General features: G+C 37.9%; 1 protein-coding gene across 1 annotated transcript in view; it reads right to left on the bottom strand.

Moving 5' to 3' along the window:
• Positions 1-20,599, bottom strand: part of DDX26B (DEAD/H (Asp-Glu-Ala-Asp/His) box polypeptide 26B) — a 151,561-nt gene that overhangs the window by 75,631 nt on the left and 55,331 nt on the right. The window contains exons 10-13 of the mRNA XM_006881891.1: positions 8,349-8,443; positions 4,601-4,819; positions 3,357-3,480; positions 998-1,140 (exon numbers count right to left, since the gene is read on the bottom strand). Coding sequence (XP_006881953.1) covers positions 998-1,140; positions 3,357-3,480; positions 4,601-4,819; positions 8,349-8,443 — 581 coding nt within the window. The remainder of the gene's footprint in view (positions 1-997; positions 1,141-3,356; positions 3,481-4,600; positions 4,820-8,348; positions 8,444-20,599) is intronic.

Below are 20,599 nucleotides of genomic sequence, written 5' to 3'. Positions count from 1 at the left end.
ATGTCATTACCAAATACTTTTTCCCAGTCTGTGGCTTCCCTTTTTACCCTGTTGGAGAAGTTTTTGGATGTGCACAGGGATTTGATTCTTAGAAGGTCCCATTCATCTATTTTATCTTCTCCTGGTCATAGGTGAACTATTTCTTAGTCTTCGTATGGGTTTCACATGAGTACAATTAAATGTCCAGGAATCCCCATTCTTTTCAATGTTGCCCATAATATATTATGACCCACACGGTCATGCCTTTGCATAGTAAATAAAACACAGATAAATATCTTCTTAGTACTACTTAGTCTCACTCAAAAATTCATTGCTGTCCAGTCAAGATGGACTCATAGCCAACCCTCCATCAGGCTTTTAGAGACTGTAAATTGCACAAGGCAGTATTATCCAACTTTCTCCCAGTGGAGGAACTGGTGGATTCAAGCCACAAGAGTGGTGCCACCTTTGTGGGTTTATTTTAGTGGGTAATTTTTTAACTCCTTGCTGTTGCTGATGTTTTGTACCATTGAGTTGGAAATGACCCATAGCTGAACCTCCAGTGGGTGTTCAGAGGCAATTTATCACAAAGGAAGGGATTTCCTATCTTTTTCTCTTGGAGCTGCTGTTGGATTCAAACTATGTGCCTTCAAATTGGTAGAACAGCTCAGTAAATGGTAGGTTTATTTCAACCAACAGAATTTTATATCAGGAGACTCCTACTTTCCATCTACATGTTGCCAAGTGTCTTTTTTAAAAAAAAAACAGAGAATGTTTGTTTCCATATTCATCTTGCCAGAATAAAAGAATTACTGTAAGTACAGGTAATCCTCAATTTAGAGAGAATTCCTTCCTGACAAATCCATATAAGTTTGTTCCGATGAACTATTAACAACAATGTGTACAATAAAACCCAGTTAGATCGTTTTAAGTGTGACTCATCATAACTCTAATATGGTGCCACTTGGGGCCTATGTTTATATCACCGTTTACACAGACACTGAAATAGGCATCTTACCTTCTTATCCTGTTTGAATGGATTGCCAAAAGTATGAAGTCTTTTTGGTTGGTCTGGATCGATTTCCCGAAGTGGAGAAGGCAACATTTTCAGATATTCCTGATAGTTTCCCATTTGTGCAACAGGAACACTATGAAGTGAATCTGCAAAATCACCGGAAAAGAAACAGATACCATACAGCTGTAGTGTATGATCTTCAACTTATAGCAAGGTCATGTGCAGAAACTGCTGTTCCAGTACCAAATGTAGAAAAGTAGTCTAAAAATCTCAAATAGGATCTTCCTATCCTATTGTTAGGTGCTGGACTCATAGTGACCCTAAGTAAGAGAGACCAAAACCTTGCCTGATCCTTAAGCCCATTGTTGTAGTCACTGTTGAGGGTCTTTCTCTTTTACACTGACCCTCTACTTTCCTCAGCATGATGTCTTTTTCAAAGGACTGGCCCCCTCCTGACAACATTCTCAGTGTATGTGAGACCATGATTCACTGTCTTTGCCTCTAAGGAGCGCCCTGGTTACATTACCACCAAGACAGACTTGTTTATTCTTTTGACAGTACATGGAATATCTAATACTCTTCACCAACACCACAATTCAAACGCATCTATTCTTCTGCAGTCTTGCTTGTTCATTGTCTAAAGATGTGACCCAAAATACCACAGCTTGGATCAGGTGCACCTTAGTCTTTAAATTGAAACCTTTGCCCTTTTACACTTCCAGAGGTCTTCGGCAGCATATTTCCCCAAAGCAGCATATCTTTTGATTTCTTGACCGCTGCTACAATGATTGTGGATTGTTGACTGGAGATCCAACCAAGTAAAATGAAATTGTTAACAACTGTACTCTTTTCTACATCTATCTTGCTGTTGCCTCCAGTGGTAAGGATTTTTTTCCATGATGTTGAGATATAGTCCATACTGAAGGCTATGGTCTTTGATCTTCTGTAGTAAGTGGATCCAAAATTATGGCATCTCGGAGAACTTCAATCTTTTCCATCTTCCCTTCATCTCAAGTCATTAGAAGTTCACCTTTACTCTTGCCTACAGCTTCAAAAAACTAGGCCCCAAACTGTACCTTCATCCTTCAAATCAGGTTGATCTTTCTTTTTAAAAAAAAAAATATATGGAAAGCTTCACAAATTTGCATATCATCCTTGCGCAAGGGCCATGCTAATCTCTGTATCGTTCCAATTTTAGCATATGTGCTGCCGAAGTGAGCACAGGTTGATCTTTCTTATATAACCATCCTCAACTCACAAAAACATTACTGTTCTCCACTAGGAAGAATCTAGGATCCACAGCAATCTCTTATCACCCAGAAAACCTCAAGTAGTAGGTTTGCACTTTTTTGAGAATTTCATTCAATCTACAAACTTTCTTCCCAGAAAAGTGGTTATAAACCACAAAAGTTGGTTTATAATTTGAAAGAGTTGCCCAGGATGAGGCATGTTAAATTTGTAGACAGATGGCCTCTCTCTTCAAATGAAAGAAATGGAGTGAAGGGGAATTATAAGTAGACACCAATTATCCTGGACCTTAGCAAGTTCATTACTCTCATGTAGATGAGGCATTTTCTATTAAACTCATCAGGGTAGGATGTGCAGTCTCTGGACACTGACAGATCTAGCGTCTGCCATTTTCCATCTGGCAAAAGTTGATAAACTCCTGAAATGGATAGTCTCAGTTTCTATGTCCATAAAATGGGCATAAAACAGTATATACTTCACAGCGTTGTTTTGAGGATTGTGGGAGTGAAAACAAATTGTAGCATAAGCACCAATTAATTTACTTCTCTTGTATCTGAGAAATAAATACTTGAACTGGTAGATGTTGAAATTCGATGAAAACAGGCATTTTAAACATTAACGTTGGACAATGAATTTGAATTGTGTTGTTGGAGAACAGTATTGGATAAACCATGGATTGCCAAAAGAACAAATAAATATGTCTTGAAGGAAGTGAAAATCGGAGTGCTCCTTAGAGGCAAAGATGATGGACCTTTGTTTCGCTTACTTTTGGGCATATTTTCAGGAGGAACCAGTTCTTGGAGCGAGACATTATACTGGGAAAGGTAGAGGATCATTGAAAGAGAGGAAGACCCCCAATGAGCTGGATGGACCCAGTGACCATCACAATGCACTTGAACATGACAGGATCATGAGGATGGTACAGGATAGCACAAGGTGCAGATGTGTTGTTGTTCAGGGGGGTGCGATAAGTTTTAGTAGACTTGATGGTACCTAAAACCAATAAAACATTAAAGTGTTAAAAAACAACCTATTCATTGGGCAATAAACACTTTCATCTACGTCAGCCTTGAGACTTTCATAATCAGGGAAATACTCTTCATTGTTCATTTACCTTCATCTTGGCCAACAATGGACTTGTGTGTTTTCAGCAGATTGGATCTCATTCTGGTTAACTGGTCTAAAAGACCACTGCGTGGAATATCATAAGCATTTCTATATGTTTGAGGTTTCAAGTCCTATTTGAGAGGAAACAACAATTTCAGTTACTCCCAAGCCTTTTGAAAGAGAAATGTAATTCTTAACTTTCCTCACATCTCAGTTAAGGACTCTACAATTAACACAACTAGCTACAATAGAATTTTGCCAGTGGAGGGGGGAAAAAATCTCTATTTGTTTGCTTTGATCTTCATTCTAATATAGCCACAAAACATTAACGCCATGGGGAATATCCTTGTTCAAGTATGTAATCTGAAACACTAAATCCAGAGATTCGTGCCTTTAGAAGTAGTAGTCCTTGCACAGTGGAGTGGACTTGGGGGAAGGATTGCATAACAATGAAAGAGTTTTTCGCTTACTTTTCAAGGAGAAGAGTGAATTGGGGGGAGGGGGGCAGGGAGAAAAATCCTAAGTCTCTGTAAACTTTCATTAAAATTAATTTTTTGAAAAAGAAGTAGTAGCCTTGCAGAACAGTAATTTGTCATCTACATTTCTTCTCTGGCAGCCATGAGGGTGAAATGTGGGACTATACAATTACTGTATTATTTGCATCTCCAGAAATAAACACTACCACATACAATGTACACAGGACTCTTAGAAAAACTAGCTTGTGTTGTCTTGTAGGGCTTGCAAAAAAACCCAAAAAACAAAACAACCATATGAGGTGTGTGTCATTTGTGTGAAAATACAGTAGTTGGCAACCCCCAGCTGTATGCAGTATCTTTGGGATCTGATTTTCCCGGACTGCTCCAATGACTGAGAATGGTAGAGTATTGCTGACTGCCCAGTTCTGCCCAATGCTGGAGGTCTGAAACTTTCTAAGAGTCATAACACTCTTCATACCCAGTTCTTTGTGCTTCTCGCTCTCCCCTTATAGGGGAATACTGTAGTCTCCCTGCTTACTCCTGTGATTTCTGTCTTCTGGTTTTCATTTGCTTTATTCCCCTAAACTATCTCGTACCATGAATTCTATATTGATGTCTGCTGACAGGAACACTCCACCCACACAATTCTTAAACTAGCCAATTAATAATTACTAAGTCACAAATTGAATAAGTATTTCAAAATGAAAGTATGGGGGCAGGCATAGATGTACCAGATGAAGGCAAAGCGACACGAACTCATCACATCACAATTTACCTTGTTTAAGAGTCCTATTTGGAAGCCAGCAAATTCTTTGGTATTCACTTCTGCCAGTCGTACTGCAGTTTCACCTGTTATTTCATTCAACAGCTTTCTAAAATTTTGACTGTGAGTCAAAGACACTCCACCTCCAGAATGATTTTTCACTTTGATTCCGATTTCCTGGGGAGGTTTCTTCCCTACTGATGCTAGTATTCGTTCTGATTCTAGTTTCGTCTAAAATGAAAATATATAGCATGTTATGAAAAGACCTATAATATCATTGTCCTTTTTTACTATTTAAGAAAGATAATCCTCTAAGAACCCAACAGAAAATTTTCCATTACAAATGACAGAAAAAATGGATAATTATCATTTTCCTATGCTTCTCTGTACTACCACAGCACACAAAAAGGGGAGAATAGAGAGGGAGTTGACTTTAAGATTTTTTTCTCTTGCCAAGTGCAAATTATGATTGAGTCATGGAAAGAATGAAAACTAGGGATAAGAATTTCTTTCACAGACATTTAGAAGCACATGTTGTCACTGTAAAACCTAGCCTAAGTCAATATATTCATCTCAGAGCAAGAAAAAAAGGTTCAAGACTCAATTTGTAAATGTAAACTAATGCTGAAACTCTGGTTACATAGATGGGCATTATATATGAAAAATGAAACTATATATTTTTAACTGGGCTATAAAAATTAATAGAGATGGTCAAGAAATTAATAATGATATATTTCACATATATGACCATGTAAATTATTTTTAATGTGGACTCAATGTTTCCTACTAATTGATTTTTTAAAAATATTGCTCAAGAGTGAATTGTAGCAATATATTGTGCATTGAGCATATCTTATGTTTTACATGCATCTGAAATAGTTCAAGGAATACTGAGGAGAAAGAGCTTTCATACCTACACAATTGCAACTTAGTAATGAGCTTTTCTATTTCTCGCCAGGTGAACGTCATCAATGCTCAATAAGTTCAAAATAATTATGAGGGTCTTGGGCTTTGATCCAATGATTAAAACGAAGTACATGTTTGTGCACGTTAAAAAATCTCAACTTATGAAATGTAGGATAAGAGCAAATAAAGGGCCTGTTTCCTTAAATGGCCTTAGAAGTTAATTTCTAAAAACATACAATTGTATTCTAGAAGGTCTTAGAATTTATGTTGGTTTCAGATTTGTTTAGTGTTCTTCCTTTATGCCATATACCCTGCTGAAATAGCCTTAAAGGCCTGAGATCAACATCAGATAAAGAAAGAAACCAATATATAAACAAATTAATTCATAACCAAAATAAAACACCATCAACAACAATAACAAAAAGAAAAACCTATTAGCATAAAAGAAAGGGGGATTAAGGAGATACTGCGTAGATCAGAAGTCTGGGTTTGCCTTTGTTTTCTCTTTCCCGTATGAGCACACTAGTAGGAGCCAGTAAACTCCAGATGGTACTATATATTTGGGCTTGCCGTTCCTAGCAAGGTGGAGGTGTGTCGGCATCCCATTTTGGTTCTTTAGTGGAAGCTGTCTCTTTGCTTGCTACTTTCTGCTTTCTTTAAAGCTTTCCACTTTCCAAACATCTCCAGCTTGATGCAGCGTGGGCATTGCAAGGGTTGTTATTATTTCCTACACAAGAGAGGTAAACTGCCGCATTGATTTGTTATAGAAAATAATGCACATGTAGTGCAGTAAAGCCCTAACTCAGTAGTTTGCAAGCATCGTCATTCTGTAAGAATGGAGCTACGTAGGAGGTGAGAGGTATAATAAAGAGGAGTGAGTGGAGAATGAAATACTATTAGAGAGGGACTGGCAAGGGGCAAGGTGAACAATGGCAAATGAGGTGGGAGTATAAAGGAACTCTTCTCTTCGGGTCCCCTTGGGGCCTGCCACCCTCTAGTTGAAGAACATAGGTCTCATCTCTCCCGCCTCCCCCTCACCCAGGAAAAGCATAGGACAATTATCCAAGGGCTAGCATGTGAGTATAAATCCTTCACATGCCTGAAAAAGACTTTCAGGAAAGTCACGTAATCATACCATGCCTCAGTGTGCTAACTTGAGAAAAGGAGATACCCTAGAATGAAGTCAGTGGAGGACAAATTAGATTGAGGATAGACAAAAATGTGACCCAAATGAAAATGCTATTAAGCCTCTGCTACTTTTAGGCCGCACAATATCCACCACCTTGCAGGCAGGGCAGACAGGCAAGCAAAAAGAGAAAAGACACAGCATCAAGTGATACTGACAAACCCTTAACTGCAGGTTAATAGTGAAGCTAGAAGCCATAGAGAATCACATTGTTACTAGTCCATATAGTGTAGAAATATATACACATTTAATTTTTAAAATGACAGTTACACTAAAGAATAAGGAAATGCACTTCTGAGGGCAAAGGAGTTTTGTTTGTTTGTTTTTACCAATACTACCTGTTGGCTGAGTTTTTTAAGGTAAGAGATAACACTGTAACTAAGTCCACAATCTAAATTATCTGATATCAGATTTGGAGCTCCCATCATCCTTAGTGCTTTCTTTAATGGCTATAAGGAAACAAAATACACAACAGTAAGAATAGAATAAATCTTCAAATACTCAACGTTCAGTTACAAGGGGCAAAGGGACATGATTCATTTCTTAGAAGTCAAGGTGCTGCACATAAAACCAAACATGGAACATTAAAAAGTGGGAATGAAAAATAGCAGAGAAGCAAGGAGCAGAAAGTTAAAAATAAAAAAAATAAAACCAACAACAAAAAAAACCAAATCAGAGAGTGGGATCAGAAGAGCAAGTAACAGCAAATTCAAACAATGGGTAAATCACGTTAAGTCTTTTAAGTCCCAAGCCCTAAAATAATTTTACACTGCATTTTATTGTGCACCCCATTCCTGCTATATCAAATCCCAATATGTACCCATTTCTCCTCCCAGTGACACCAATGACTCTACCTTTTCACCTCTAGAAACTCAGCTTAAAGCTTATCAAGTCAACCTCTGACATTCTTTTTGCTGATCTTAATTTAGGTTATATTACCCATTGTTGTTGAGTCACTTTCAACTCTCTGGCAACCCTATGTGCTTCAAAGTACAACTGCTCCATAGGGTTTGCTTGGCTGTATGAAAACAAGTTGCCAGGCCTTTCTTCCACAGTGCCACCTGGTGGCCCCAAACCACCAACCTTTTGGTTAGTAGCTGAGAGCAAACCATGTGAACCACGACCCAGGGACCTTAGGTTACATTACCGGTTCAAAAATTAATATGAATACTTTCTTCAAACGGTAAAACTAAAATAAAGCCAAGTCAGTTTTTACTTTGAATTCCCACTCCCCACATACCCACTTCTTACAGTCTCGACGGCATGTGGAGTAAGTGTTAGGTAAATACAACGACTCCAGAAATTTTTCTTTTTATCAGAGGGAAAGATCACATTGAGAATTTCTAGAGTTAAAAAGGGAAGCTGACATAATACATGAATCCAGACCTGTTTATTCTTACGTCCCAAAATTATCATTTCATTAGGATTAGTTTTAGTAAGAGAAACAGAAAAGTGTTTTATAAAAATAACCATGGCAGTTAAAATATACAAGTCTTTTTTTTTTTTTTTGTGATGCCATGGAATCTCCAAACTATTCTATGTGATTTGAGAAAACCATGACAACACAAATGCTTCTAAAAGAAAAATGTAAGTATCTTATTTCAGGCTTAAAGCTTGCAACAAGAACCATCATTTCTATAATACATATATACACACATGAATACATACTAATAAGAAGTATGGAGGCAGAGTTTTTAAGTAGCTGTCAAAAGCCTGTCGCCACTTCAGATTTGGCTTAAGCTTGTGAACTTTAAACAAGTCATCTGTAAGAGAAAAAAAAAAGGTAAAACATTACATTATTCCAGTCCCAAATGCCAAAAGCTAATCAAGCAAACAGCATCTATGATAAAATTTCTTGGAACTTTTGAGTTGGATTTTTTTTAAAAAAAAAAAGCATAGTGGTTTTATTCTGTATTTTGTGATATGTGTTTATTCATGTATTTCTAATAGCCTCAAAGTTGACACAATAATGGATTATACTAAATTACTATTTAACAGATAGCCACCTGTTAAGGACTGGAGAAGTGTTTTGAACACAAAAGACCAACTAAGGAACAATGATACTGTCTAACCTGGGAGAGTCTAGAGAACATTATGCTGCGTGAACTAATTCAGTCTTGTAAGGACAAATACTGCATAAAACTATTATTATGAAAATTGAAAGATAACTAGTTAGATGTGTGTGAATGCCCAAAAGGGGAAGGAGAGTGAGAGGAGGGGTGGAAAACAGGGCAGGGTGAGGATCACCAGGATGGCAGACTTTAGTGGGTAGATGCTGGCAATGGGGAAAATTCAGTGGGGACTCACAGACAGGGTGGTGATAGGCATAGATCAATAGTGATTGGTTATATGAATTACAGCGTATATGAATGTTTGCATAAAACACTGTAAAAGACAAGTTATATAAAACACAGTGTGAATGAAACACAATGTAAATGAATTACTGTATGCAAACTAATTAAAAACAAAAACTAAGCAGTAGGGAGAACATCTTAGGGTTAGCATAAAATGGCTGGTAGTCTTGCTTTGGCACAGGCAAAGTAAGATTGAGTTAGCAAATAGGTTTAATCTTGTTTGTTAAATCTGATTGAATGGTATGTTGAGAAGGATTCTGAGGCCACATTCTGACTCCATAGGACCTGATTGCTCAGCTATACCTGCTGTGGTTGTGGGGAAACGGAGTGGTCTACATGCATGTCATACATTTTCAATATTGATAAGAGCTTTCTTTCTTTTCTTTCTCTTTTAGTTTAAGATATGTTGTTGTTGTTGTCTACCATGGGGTTGTAGCTGACCCATAGCTCCAGCGGGTTTTCAGAGGCAGTTAATCACACAGGAGGAGACTGCCCATCCACCTCCCACAGAGCAGCTGGTAGCCTTCAGGATTGCAGTGCAGCTTCTTGCCACTAGGCCACCAGAGCTCCCTAGTTTAAGATACATATTAAAATTATTTTTAGATAAAAAAAGAGGCAGGAGAAAAAGAAAAAAAATTAAAAAGTCAGGATATGAAAAATTATGAGCTAGTTAAGAAATGAGTTTCGATAATAAAATGTATCAGATGTTTCACTTCTTTTGGCTAATCATGTCGTTTATTTAAAAATAATGGCTAGGGAAAAAATTTATATGAACTTTGTAAATAAACCAGTATAAAATAAAAATTTCTTTTTAAAAAGAAAATAATGGCTATTAAGTCAGCTATATTTTAAAATAATGTAACACGTCAGTCATCACTCTAAGCATTATATATACATATATCAACTTTTGCTTTTCCTATAAACCTACTGAGGTAAGTTCAAATAATATTTCCATTTTGTAGGGTAGGGAAATTGAAGCACATAGAGGTTACGTAAGTTTCTTAAGTCAAAAGGCTAATAAATCTGGCATAGAATCTGTGCTCTTAATAATTGTTATATTGCTTTTATAAGAAGACTTCACTGTTTCAGAAAAATTCAGTTATGACTTTACATAGCTGTATTTCTATAGTATGGAAGAAGTTATTGCCTCTTAATATGAAAATGGTCTAAATATCCCAAACCTTTATCCTAGATTATAGAGAGAGATAGAGGTAGACATATATAGATATAATTTTTCTTTCTTTATTTTTATAGCCTGATCTTATTTTTTATTATTGTACATTTTCTTTCCCCTTTCCCTAGCTCTCCCCACTATGCTCCCCTTTATCCAAATTGTTCTCATATACATAATATATAATCATATATTCCTTTCAAACAATTCTTCCCCTCCTCTGTTCCATTGCAGTGTTCATTATCTATCCACTCCTCCCCCATTCTCTCTCCAGCCCCCGTATGTCTGCCCTATCATAGAGCAGCAGTGCAATGCAGTATTTATCCTTTTGTGCCTGAGATATTTCACTCAGCATCATGTTCTCAAGGTTGTGTAATGTTTTACTATTTCACTGTTTTTCAATGTATGCACAGTATTGCACTGTGTGAATGTACCATAATTTTTCTATCCATTCATTTATTGATGGGCACTTGGGTTGCTTCCATCTCTTTGCTATTGAGTAATCCACCAATAAACATGGATGTGCATATTTATGTTTGAGTTGTAGCTCTGATTTCTTTCTTTTTCTTTTTTTTTTTACTTGCCCTTTTAGCTCTGATTTATTTAGGGTATATTCCTAGAAGTGGAATTGGGGGTTAAATGGAATTTCTAGTTTCAACTTTCTGAGAAAGCACCATAATGACTTCCATAGTACATTCCTATCAGCAGTGAATAAGAGTTCCAGTCTCTCCAGCATTTGTTGTTCTCAGCTCTGTTGAACTTTGCTATTGTTGCTGGGGTGATACAGCTTAGGATGTTCAACATTTCTTTATGTGTTCCTTTGCCATCTGAATGTCCTCTTTGGTGAAAGTGTCTATTCATATCCTGTACCCATTTTGTGAGTGGATTGCTTTTACATTGTTCTTGTTGAGGTTCTGGAGTATTCTATAAATTTCATATATAAGTCCCTTATCAGATATGTCATGGCCAAATATTTTTCCCCAGTCTGTGGGTTTCCTTCTTACCCTGTTGGAGAAGTTTTTTGATGTGCATAGGGATTTGATTCTTAGAAGGTCCCATTCATCTATTTTATTCTTTCCTGGGTTTTGAGTTTTCATTGTGCTTGGAAGACTGTTCATGCTGTGGATTAAGGCTTCTAGAGTTCTTCCTAGCTTTCCTCTGATGAATAGTCTTTGGTTTTATTTCGAGGTCCCTGATCCACCTTGAGTTGATTTTTGTATAAGGTGTGTGGTGTGGGTCTTGCTTAAGTTTTCTGCAAATGGGTTTCTAATTATGCCAATACCATTTGTTAAAGAGACTGTCTATTCCCCACTTGATTTCATTTCCTTGTCAAAAATCAGTTGACCATAGGTAGATTGAGCTGATTTCTGGGTTCTCGATTCTATTCTATTCTATTGATCTATGTGTCTGTCACTGTATCAGTACCCTGCCATCTTGACCACCAAGGCTGTGTAGTAGGACTTGAGATCAGGGAGTGGGGTGCCTCCTACCTTGTTTCTCTTTTTCAGTAATGTTTTGCTTATTCTGGGTCTCTTTCCATTCCAGTTAAAATTGGAAATGGCCTTTTCCCTTCTCATTGAAGAATGTAATTGGTATCTGTATTGGTATTGCATTGAACTTGTAGATTGCCTTTGGTAGAATTGTCATTTTCAAGATATTGAGTCTTCCTATCCATGAGTATCATATATTTTTTCCATTTTTCCAGATTTCTTTTTGTTTCTTGTAGTAATGTTTTGTAATTTTCTGTGTATAGGTCTTTTATATCTCTAGTTAAATTTATTCCCAAGTATTTCATCTTGGGATTAGCTATTGTGATTGGTATTGTTTTTCTTAAGTCCATTTCAATATTCTTTTCCTCACTGTAGAGAAATCGAACAGATTTTTTGTATGTTGCTCTTCTCCCTTGCTACTCTGCTGAATTGGTCGACTATGACCAATAGTTTCCTCACTGAATCTTTAGAATTTTATAAATATACTATCATGTCATCTGCATGATAATTTTACCTCCTCTTTGCTGATTTGGATACCTCTCTTGTCTTATTTTGTTGCTAATACTTCCAGTACTATGTTGACTAGGAGAGGTGATACTAGACATCCTCGACTAGTTCCTGTTCTCAAGGAGGATGCCTTTAGTCTCTCCCCATTGAGAATGATGTTGGCTCTTGGTTTTGCATATATACTTTTCACTGTTTTGAGGAAATTCCCCTTTATTCCATTGTTGTTGTTGTTGTTAAGTGCTGTTGACTCAAGCACAACTCATAGTGACCCTATGAACAAAAGATCTGAACCCTATTCTATAACTATCGTCGTTTCTCTAATGTTCATAAAGTTTCCAAAGGCATGTTGTTTAGAAAGTAGACGCCAATCCTGCTTCAAAGGCTGTCTTAAACTGGAAGCGCCACCAAATACTGTCCACCATGGGTAGCCATTATGGCAATTGACACACCAGTGGCACAGCATTCAGCATCACAGCAACCCCAAGTTACCTCAGTACAGCAAACTGACAGACCAGTGCTGTACCATTTAGAAGAGTAGGAAATTCTGAGTATTCATTGCATTAGATGAACCTCTCACTGGAGTTTAATTATCTTTTTCTGGTGGTTCTTGAATTTATCAAATATATACAATTTGATTAAAAGTCTTTCTAGAAAATAAAATACATTCATAAGTATTATGAATAAATTTGTGTTCACCAACAATATAATTTGAAGTTCTAACTGGTGAATATAACTTTGGATGTAAGGTCTTTCTTTGAACATGTTATCAGTAAAGCTAATGAAGTAATAATGGTGTTAGGTAGCTCCTAATCTCTTTTCAGTGTGGTCTTATAAAGGAGCTATGAAAACAACCAAGTAGTCTATAAATAAAGGGTTAAAGAAACTATGGTACATTAACTTGATGGGACAGCATGCAACACTGAAAATGGATAGAAAATTTGTGAAACACTGCATAACATGGATGCATCTAGAGGAAATTATACTCAGTGACATGTTATTGTTGTGTCCTGTCAAATCGGAATCGACCCATAGCCAACCCTCCAGCACGTTTTCAGAGGCAGTAAATTTCGTGGGAGGAGATCGCCCATCCTTCTCCTGAACAGCAGCTAGTGGATTCGCTCAGTGACATAAGTCAGTCATAAAGGGAAAAATATAGAAAAAAATAAAGGGAAAAATATTATATAAGACTATATATATATATATGTTTACACAAAGAGAATCACTCTCAGATGATCAACAAGGATAAGAGCAAGAAAGTGGAGTAAAAATTTAAAAATAACTAGATCTTTGTTATTGAGGACCATTGAGTTGGGACCAACCCATAGCTAATCCTCCAGCAGGTTTTTGGAGGCAGTAAATAATATAGGGGGAAATAGCTAATCCTTCTCCCACAGAGCAGCTGGTGGATTTGAATTGTGTGCGTTTGGGATTGCAGCACAGCTTCTTATCACTAGGCCACCAGAGCTCCCTAAATAAATAGATAAAAGACACTTACTGAATGAAGGAAAAGGCAATATATAATAAGGGGCTGATCATATATTGTAATAAAATGATTAACTGTAATTAATATTGTTGTTGTTTTGTACCATTGAGTCAGAACTGACCCATAGCTGACCCTCCAGGTTTTCTGAGGCAGTTAATCACACGGGAGGAGATTGCCCATCCTTCTCCCGCGGAGCAGCTGGTGGATTCGAACCGCGTGCCTTCGGGATTGCAGCGCAGCTTCTTGCCATTAGGCCACCAGTGCTCCCTGTAATTAATATTATAAAACAAAATGTGTATGAATGATTACATGAAAAACCAATATGACTTGTAAACTTTTACTCAAATCACAATAAAAGAAAATAAAGCACAGGCAGAATAGGCATGGAGATGCTATGTGAAAATGCACTGAAAAGCCAAGGAATGTCAAGAAAACTCTAGGCCACCAGGATCTGAGAGAAATGAGGAGTACTTACCCTAGAGTGCAGAGAGAAAGCATGTACGATCCTGCCCACACCTTGAATTTAGACTTCTACCCTCCAGAACTGTGAGAAAAGAAATCTCTGTTCTCCAAAGTCACCCACATGACTGTAGTTTATAATGACAGTCTTTAGAAATTAAGACTACTGCAAGAATTTTCACCTGAGGGGAAATCCATGGTCACTGGTTTGGAGAATATATTTCCTTTATATAAACACAGAGGGTAAAATATTTTTTTTTTGTTGAAATGCCAAAGTAAGAGACTTTACAAAATATATGAAAACCTAAGTGTCCTGTCTCCATACCTTTTCAATCTATACAGGGAACTGGACATTCAAGAGGCTGAACTTTCCATTACCAGCAATGGGCATGCCTCGTAATACTTGGCATAGAGCATTAACTGTACACCTTTATTAACAGAGAGGTGAATATCTTTGAAATAAAGTTTTAGAGAAATAATAAAAAAGAGGCTGGATTTTATGAGGAGGAATGTGGCATCAGGATTGAAGGAAGACTCATCAACAACCTACGTAATGCAGATGACACAACCTTGCCTGCTGAAACTGAGGAGGACCTTAAGCACTTGCTCCAGAAGGTCAAAGACTATAATCTTCAATATAAATTGAAGCTTAACATCAATTGGCTCACCACTGGGCCAACTGGCAATACCATGATAGATGGAGAAGAGATTGAGGTTGTTAACAATTACAGCTTGATTGGCTCCATAGTCAACACTGTTGGCACCAGCAGTCAAGAAATCAAAAGACAATTACAACAAGATAAAGGTAAACAACCCAATTGAAAAATGGGAACAGGATATGAACAAACACTTCACCAAAGAAGATATTCAGATGGCAAACAAACACATGAAGAAATGTTCAAAGCAACTATGAGATATCATCTCACCCCAGTAAGAATAGCAAAATTTAACAGAACAGCAAACAGCAAATGCTAGTGAGGTTGTGGAGAAACTGGAACCGCAACCACTATGGAAGGCAGTATGGCACTTTCTCAAAAAGTTGGAAATAGAAATACCATTTGACCCAGCAATCCCGCTACTGGTAATATACCCCAAAGAAAACATAACCACCACCAATCAGATATATCCAACACCCATGTTTACTGTGGCTTTGTTAACAATAGCAAAGAGTTGGAAACAACTTAAGTGCCCATCAACAAACAAATGGATAGCGAAACTGTGGTATATTCACACAATGGAATGCTATACTGCATTGAAAAACAAGGCACTCATGAAATATTATACAAAATGGGTGACCCTGGAGGACATTATGCTGAGTGAAATATCTCAGTCACAAAAGGACAAATACTGCATAGTGCCTCAGCTGTAAAATGAGACTGATATCGGGGTTGGGGGGAGACTGAGAAAGATGGGTTCAATAATGTATACTGCATTGAAACAGAGGAGGGAGACAACTGTTTAAAAGGGATATATGATTATAGTCATGACAGGAGTCCAGAATGAAAGCTGCAGAGTGGAGTGGATGGGGGGGTGAGGGGGTGGAGTGGGGATTATAATGAAAGTTGGAGGGTTTTTTACTTTTCAATGAGAAAAGCAAGCTGGGGGGGAGGGGTGGGCAGGGAGAAAAGTGCAACAGTGAATGAATGAATGAATGGAAATCCAAAGTCTCTGTAAACTTTCATAAAATTAAAAACATTTTTAAAGGGGTAAAAAAGAAATCTAAAGACAAATTGCATTAGGAAAATGCTGTCAGGGACTTCTCCAAAGTGTTGAAGAGCAAGGATGTCAGTCTAGAGACTAACGTGCACCTTATCCAGGCCATGGTCTTTGCAGTTACTGACTATGCATCCAAGAGCCAGCCAAAGACTAAGGATGATAAAAGAATCAATGCCTTTAAGTTGTGGTGCTAGAGAAGAGTATTGACCACACCATCGGTGAAAAATTTGACATTTGGAAAATAGAAATGAATGACTGAAGAAGCCAAAGTGCATAAGGAGAACTGAGATAAGAGTAAGATAGCCCTCAACTGGATGTACAGAGTTAAGAAAGGGTGAGGAGTCAAAGACACCTCCTGCCTCCAGTGTTTCCAGTTTGGGATATTTGTTTGGGATGATGAATGTTGAGAGAAGAGGATGAGCATGGTAGGAAGGGGTAAGATCAGTTCTGCCTGGCTTGAAGTTACCCTGGAAACATCCAGAAGGCCATTGGGCAACCAGCGTTATTTAGGGCATCCTGCTCTAGGCAGCACTACAAGCTACAGAGGGCTAAGGACAGATACTACACAGACTTTACCGCTGATAGAAACATTTCAGACAGAAGAGGAACTTAGCATTTGAAGACTAGAATGGTGATGACTACTGTTCAAGTACCCAAAATAAATTAGGAAAATAAAAAAACAGACAAAGCAAAAATATAAAGTGGCACACTTGAACTCTAAAATAACAATGATTAAATTTAAGTGGTCTACATGCACTCATCAAAATACAGAGATTTACAAAGTGAAATCAAACACAAGACCCTCGAATGTGAGGTCTACAAGAAACTTCAAATATGACAAACAATACAGGTACGTTGAAAGTAAAAGGATGAGGAAAAGAATTATAAACCATGAAAACATTAATCAGAGACAAGGAGGGGTAGCTATATTAATACTATTGTGTTGATAGGTGCCATCAAGCTGAGTATGACTCAACTTGTTGTTGAGATAACATAGGGACATACTCTACGAGTATGTTCTCATAGAGAACAACAGATCTGAACCTGTCCTGGCCTGTAGCATTCTCACAATCTCCGACACCCTCAAGCCCATTGCTGCAGTCATTGTGTCAATTGACCTAGTTGAGGGTCTTCCTTTCCTTCACTGTCCTTCTACCTTCCTAAGCATGATGTCCCTCTCCAAGGAATAGTCTTCCCTATTAACATGCCCAAAATATGTGAGAAGAAGCTTTATTATCTGTTTCCAAGGAGCACTCTGGCTGCATCTTCTCTAAGACATATTATTTTGTTTTTTTGGCAGTCCATGGGATATTCAGTAGTCTTCACCAACATCACAACTCAAAGGCATCAGTTCTTCTTTGGTTATACTTAGTCATTGTCCAACATTCAGATACATAGCAAGTGATTGAAAAAACCATGACCTGAATCAAACACACAACACACTTTAGTCTTCAAACTGACGTCATTACTCCTCAGTAATTTGGAGCAGTCCCTGACAGTGAACTTACCTAACACAATACATCTCCTGGCTGCTGGTACCAAGGGTTTTTTTATTGTGGATCCAAGAAGATGAAATTGTTGACAATTTCAATCTTTTCTCTTTGCTTATAATTGGCGAAGATTTTTATCTTCTTGATGTGGAGATGTAATCTGTAATGAAGGTTGTGATCTTTTCTCTTTTCCAGCACGTGGGTTAAGTCCTTCTCACTTTCAGCAAGCAACATTGTGTCATCCATATAACACAGGTTGTTAATGAGTCTTTCTTCTATCCTGATGCCACCTTCCTCATAGAGGCCAGCTTCTCAAATGATTTGCTCAGAATACGGATTGAATAGGTACAGGAAAAAGATACAACCCTGATGCATATCTTTCCTGATTTTAAACCATGCAGTGTTCCCTTACTCTGTTGAAACAACAGCTTCTTGGTCTAGGCATAGGTTTTGGATGAGAATAATCAAGTGTCCTGGGATTCCCATTCTTCTGAATGTTAGCCATAGTTTGTTATGATCTACACAGTTAAATGCCTTTGTATAGTCTAAATTACTATTTTGACTACATAGATTGAATACATTTGTGGAAAGAATCATTGGGAAGCTCAATATCAGCAGTCAAAACTGGACCAGTACTGACTATAAAACAGACCATCAATTACTCATGCACAAGTTCAAACCGAAAGTGCAGAAAATGAAAACAAGCCCACAAATACCAAAATACAATCTTGAGTCTATCTGACCTGGATTTAAAAATCATCTTAAGAACTAGTTTGAGGCATTGAACACCACTTGATCAATGACCAGATGAGTTGTGGGATGACATCAAGAATATCATCCACAAAGCAACCAAATTATCATTAAAAAGACACAGGAGAAATAAAAAACCAAAATAAATGTCAGAAGAGACTCTAAAAATTGCACTAGAGCATCAAGAAGCTAAAACAAAGGGAAGAGATGACAAAGTAAAAGAGGTGAACAGAAGATTTCAAAGGACAGTTTGAGAAGATAAAGCAAAGTATAAAGAGCACTGAAGAATAAGAAGGGGAAAATTCATTTGACATTTCCTCAAGCTGAAAGAACTGAAATAACAAGCACAAGCATCAAATTGCAATACTAAGAGATGCTGTGTGTAAAATCTTGAATGATCCAGGAAGCATCAAAAGAAGATGGAAGGAATACACATAGCCACTGAACCAAAAGAATTGGTTCACGCTGAGGAATTACAGGAAGCACCATATGAGCAAGAGTCAATGGTAATAGAGGGAAAAGTTCAAGCTCCACTGAAAGCACGACAAAAAAATAAGGCCTCAGGAATCGATGGGGTACCAATTTACATGTTTCAACAATCCGATACAGTCCTGAATGTGCACACCAGTCTATAACAGACAATTTGGAGGACAGCTGCTTAGCCAAGTGAATATGAAACCCATATTCTCATTCTGAAGAAAAATTATCCAACATAATGTGGAAATTATTGAAAAATATGACAGAGAACTTCCAGATGTGCAGACTGGGTTTAGAAAAGGCCATGGTACTAGGGATATTATAGCCAATGTTAGATGGATCTTGGCTGAAAGCAGGAATGTCTATCTGTGTTTCATTGACTGTGCAAAGGTGTTTGACTGTGTGGATCACAACAAATTGTGGCTAACTTGGAGAAAAATGGGAATCCCAAAACACTTGATTGTGCTTATGCAAAACCTATACTTGGATCAGGAGGCAGTCTTCAGAACAGAGTAAGGAAACACTGAATGGTTTAAAATAGGGAAGGGTGTACGCCAAGGTATCCTTATACCTTTTCAATCTATATGCAGAACAGATCATTTGGGAGGCTGGGCTTTATTATGAGGGGGAATGTGGCATCAGGATTGGAGGAAGACTCATTAACAACCTACGTTATGCAGATGACACAAACTTGCTTCCTGAAACTGAGGAGGACCTGAGGCATTTGCTGCAGAAGGTCAAGAACTACAGCCTTCAATATAGATTGAAGCACAAATCAAGAAAACAAAGATTCGCATCACTGGGCCAAGTGGCAGCATCATGATAGGTGGTGAAGTGATTGAGATTCTTAACAGCTTCAGTTTACTTGGTTCCACAATCAACACTCTTGGAACCAGCAGCCAAGAAATCAAAAGATGAACTGCATTGGGAAAAGTTTCTGTCAGGGGCCTCTCCAGAGTATTGAAGAGCAATGGAGTGAGTCTAGAGACTAAGGTGTGCCTGATCCAGGCCATGATATTCACAATTACTTGCTATGCAACAGAGAAATGGACAAATGACCAGGGATAATAGAAAGAAAATCTTTGTGTTGTGGTGTTGGACAAGAGTATTGAATATATCATGGACTTCTAGGAGAACAAACAGTTTGTCCTAGAGAGGGTGAAACCAGACTGCTCCTTGGAGGCAAGGATTCTGAAGCTTTGTATGACATATTTGGGGCATGTTGCAAGGAGGGACAAGTTCTTGGAAAAGGACATCATGCTTGGAAGGGCAGAGGGACAGCACAGGAAAGGAAGACCCTGGATGAGATGGATTGACTCAATGACTGGGATAATGGGGTTAGGTGTGTCAGAGACAATGAGGTTGGTTCAAGATAGAGCAGGGTTCAGAGTTGGTCACTATGAGTTGCAAGTGACTTGATGGCATATAATAACAACAACATCATTAAGTATCACATGCAAGCAAAATATTGCTAGAGATCATCTAAAAATGGCCAGAATAGTACAATCATTGATTGTTCTATAACATTCATAGAACTGCCAGAAGTTGAAGCTTGATTTAGAAGAGGTTGTCACCACAACAAGATAAAGGTAAATAATCCAATAGAAAAATGGGCACAGGATATGAACAGGCACTTCACCGAAGACGACATTCAGATGGCTAACAAACACATGAAGAAATGCTCAAAATCCCTAGCCCTAAGAGAGATGCAAATTAAAACAACTATGAGATATCATTTCACCCCAGTCAAAATAGCAAAATTTAACAGAACAGCAAGCAACAAATGCTGGCGAGGTTGTGGAGAAACTGGAACCCTGATTCACTGTTGGTGGGAGTGTAAAATGGTGCAACCCCTGTGGAAAGCAGTATGGCGCTTTCTCAAAAAGTTGCAAATAGAGATACCATTTGACCCAGCAATTCCACTACTGGGAATATACCCTGAAGAGACCATAGCTGACATCCAAGCAGATATATGCACACCCATGTTCATTGCAGCTTTGTTCACAATAGCAAGGAGTTGGA

This window comes from Elephantulus edwardii, unplaced genomic scaffold (genome assembly GCF_000299155.1).
Source record: "Elephantulus edwardii isolate Elephantulus edwardi_28Jun2011 unplaced genomic scaffold, EleEdw1.0 scaffold00016, whole genome shotgun sequence".
NCBI classification, from domain to species: domain Eukaryota; kingdom Metazoa; phylum Chordata; class Mammalia; order Macroscelidea; family Macroscelididae; genus Elephantulus; species Elephantulus edwardii.
Note: the sequence above shows the minus strand (reverse complement) of the source record. Positions and strands in the feature narration are given on the sequence as shown.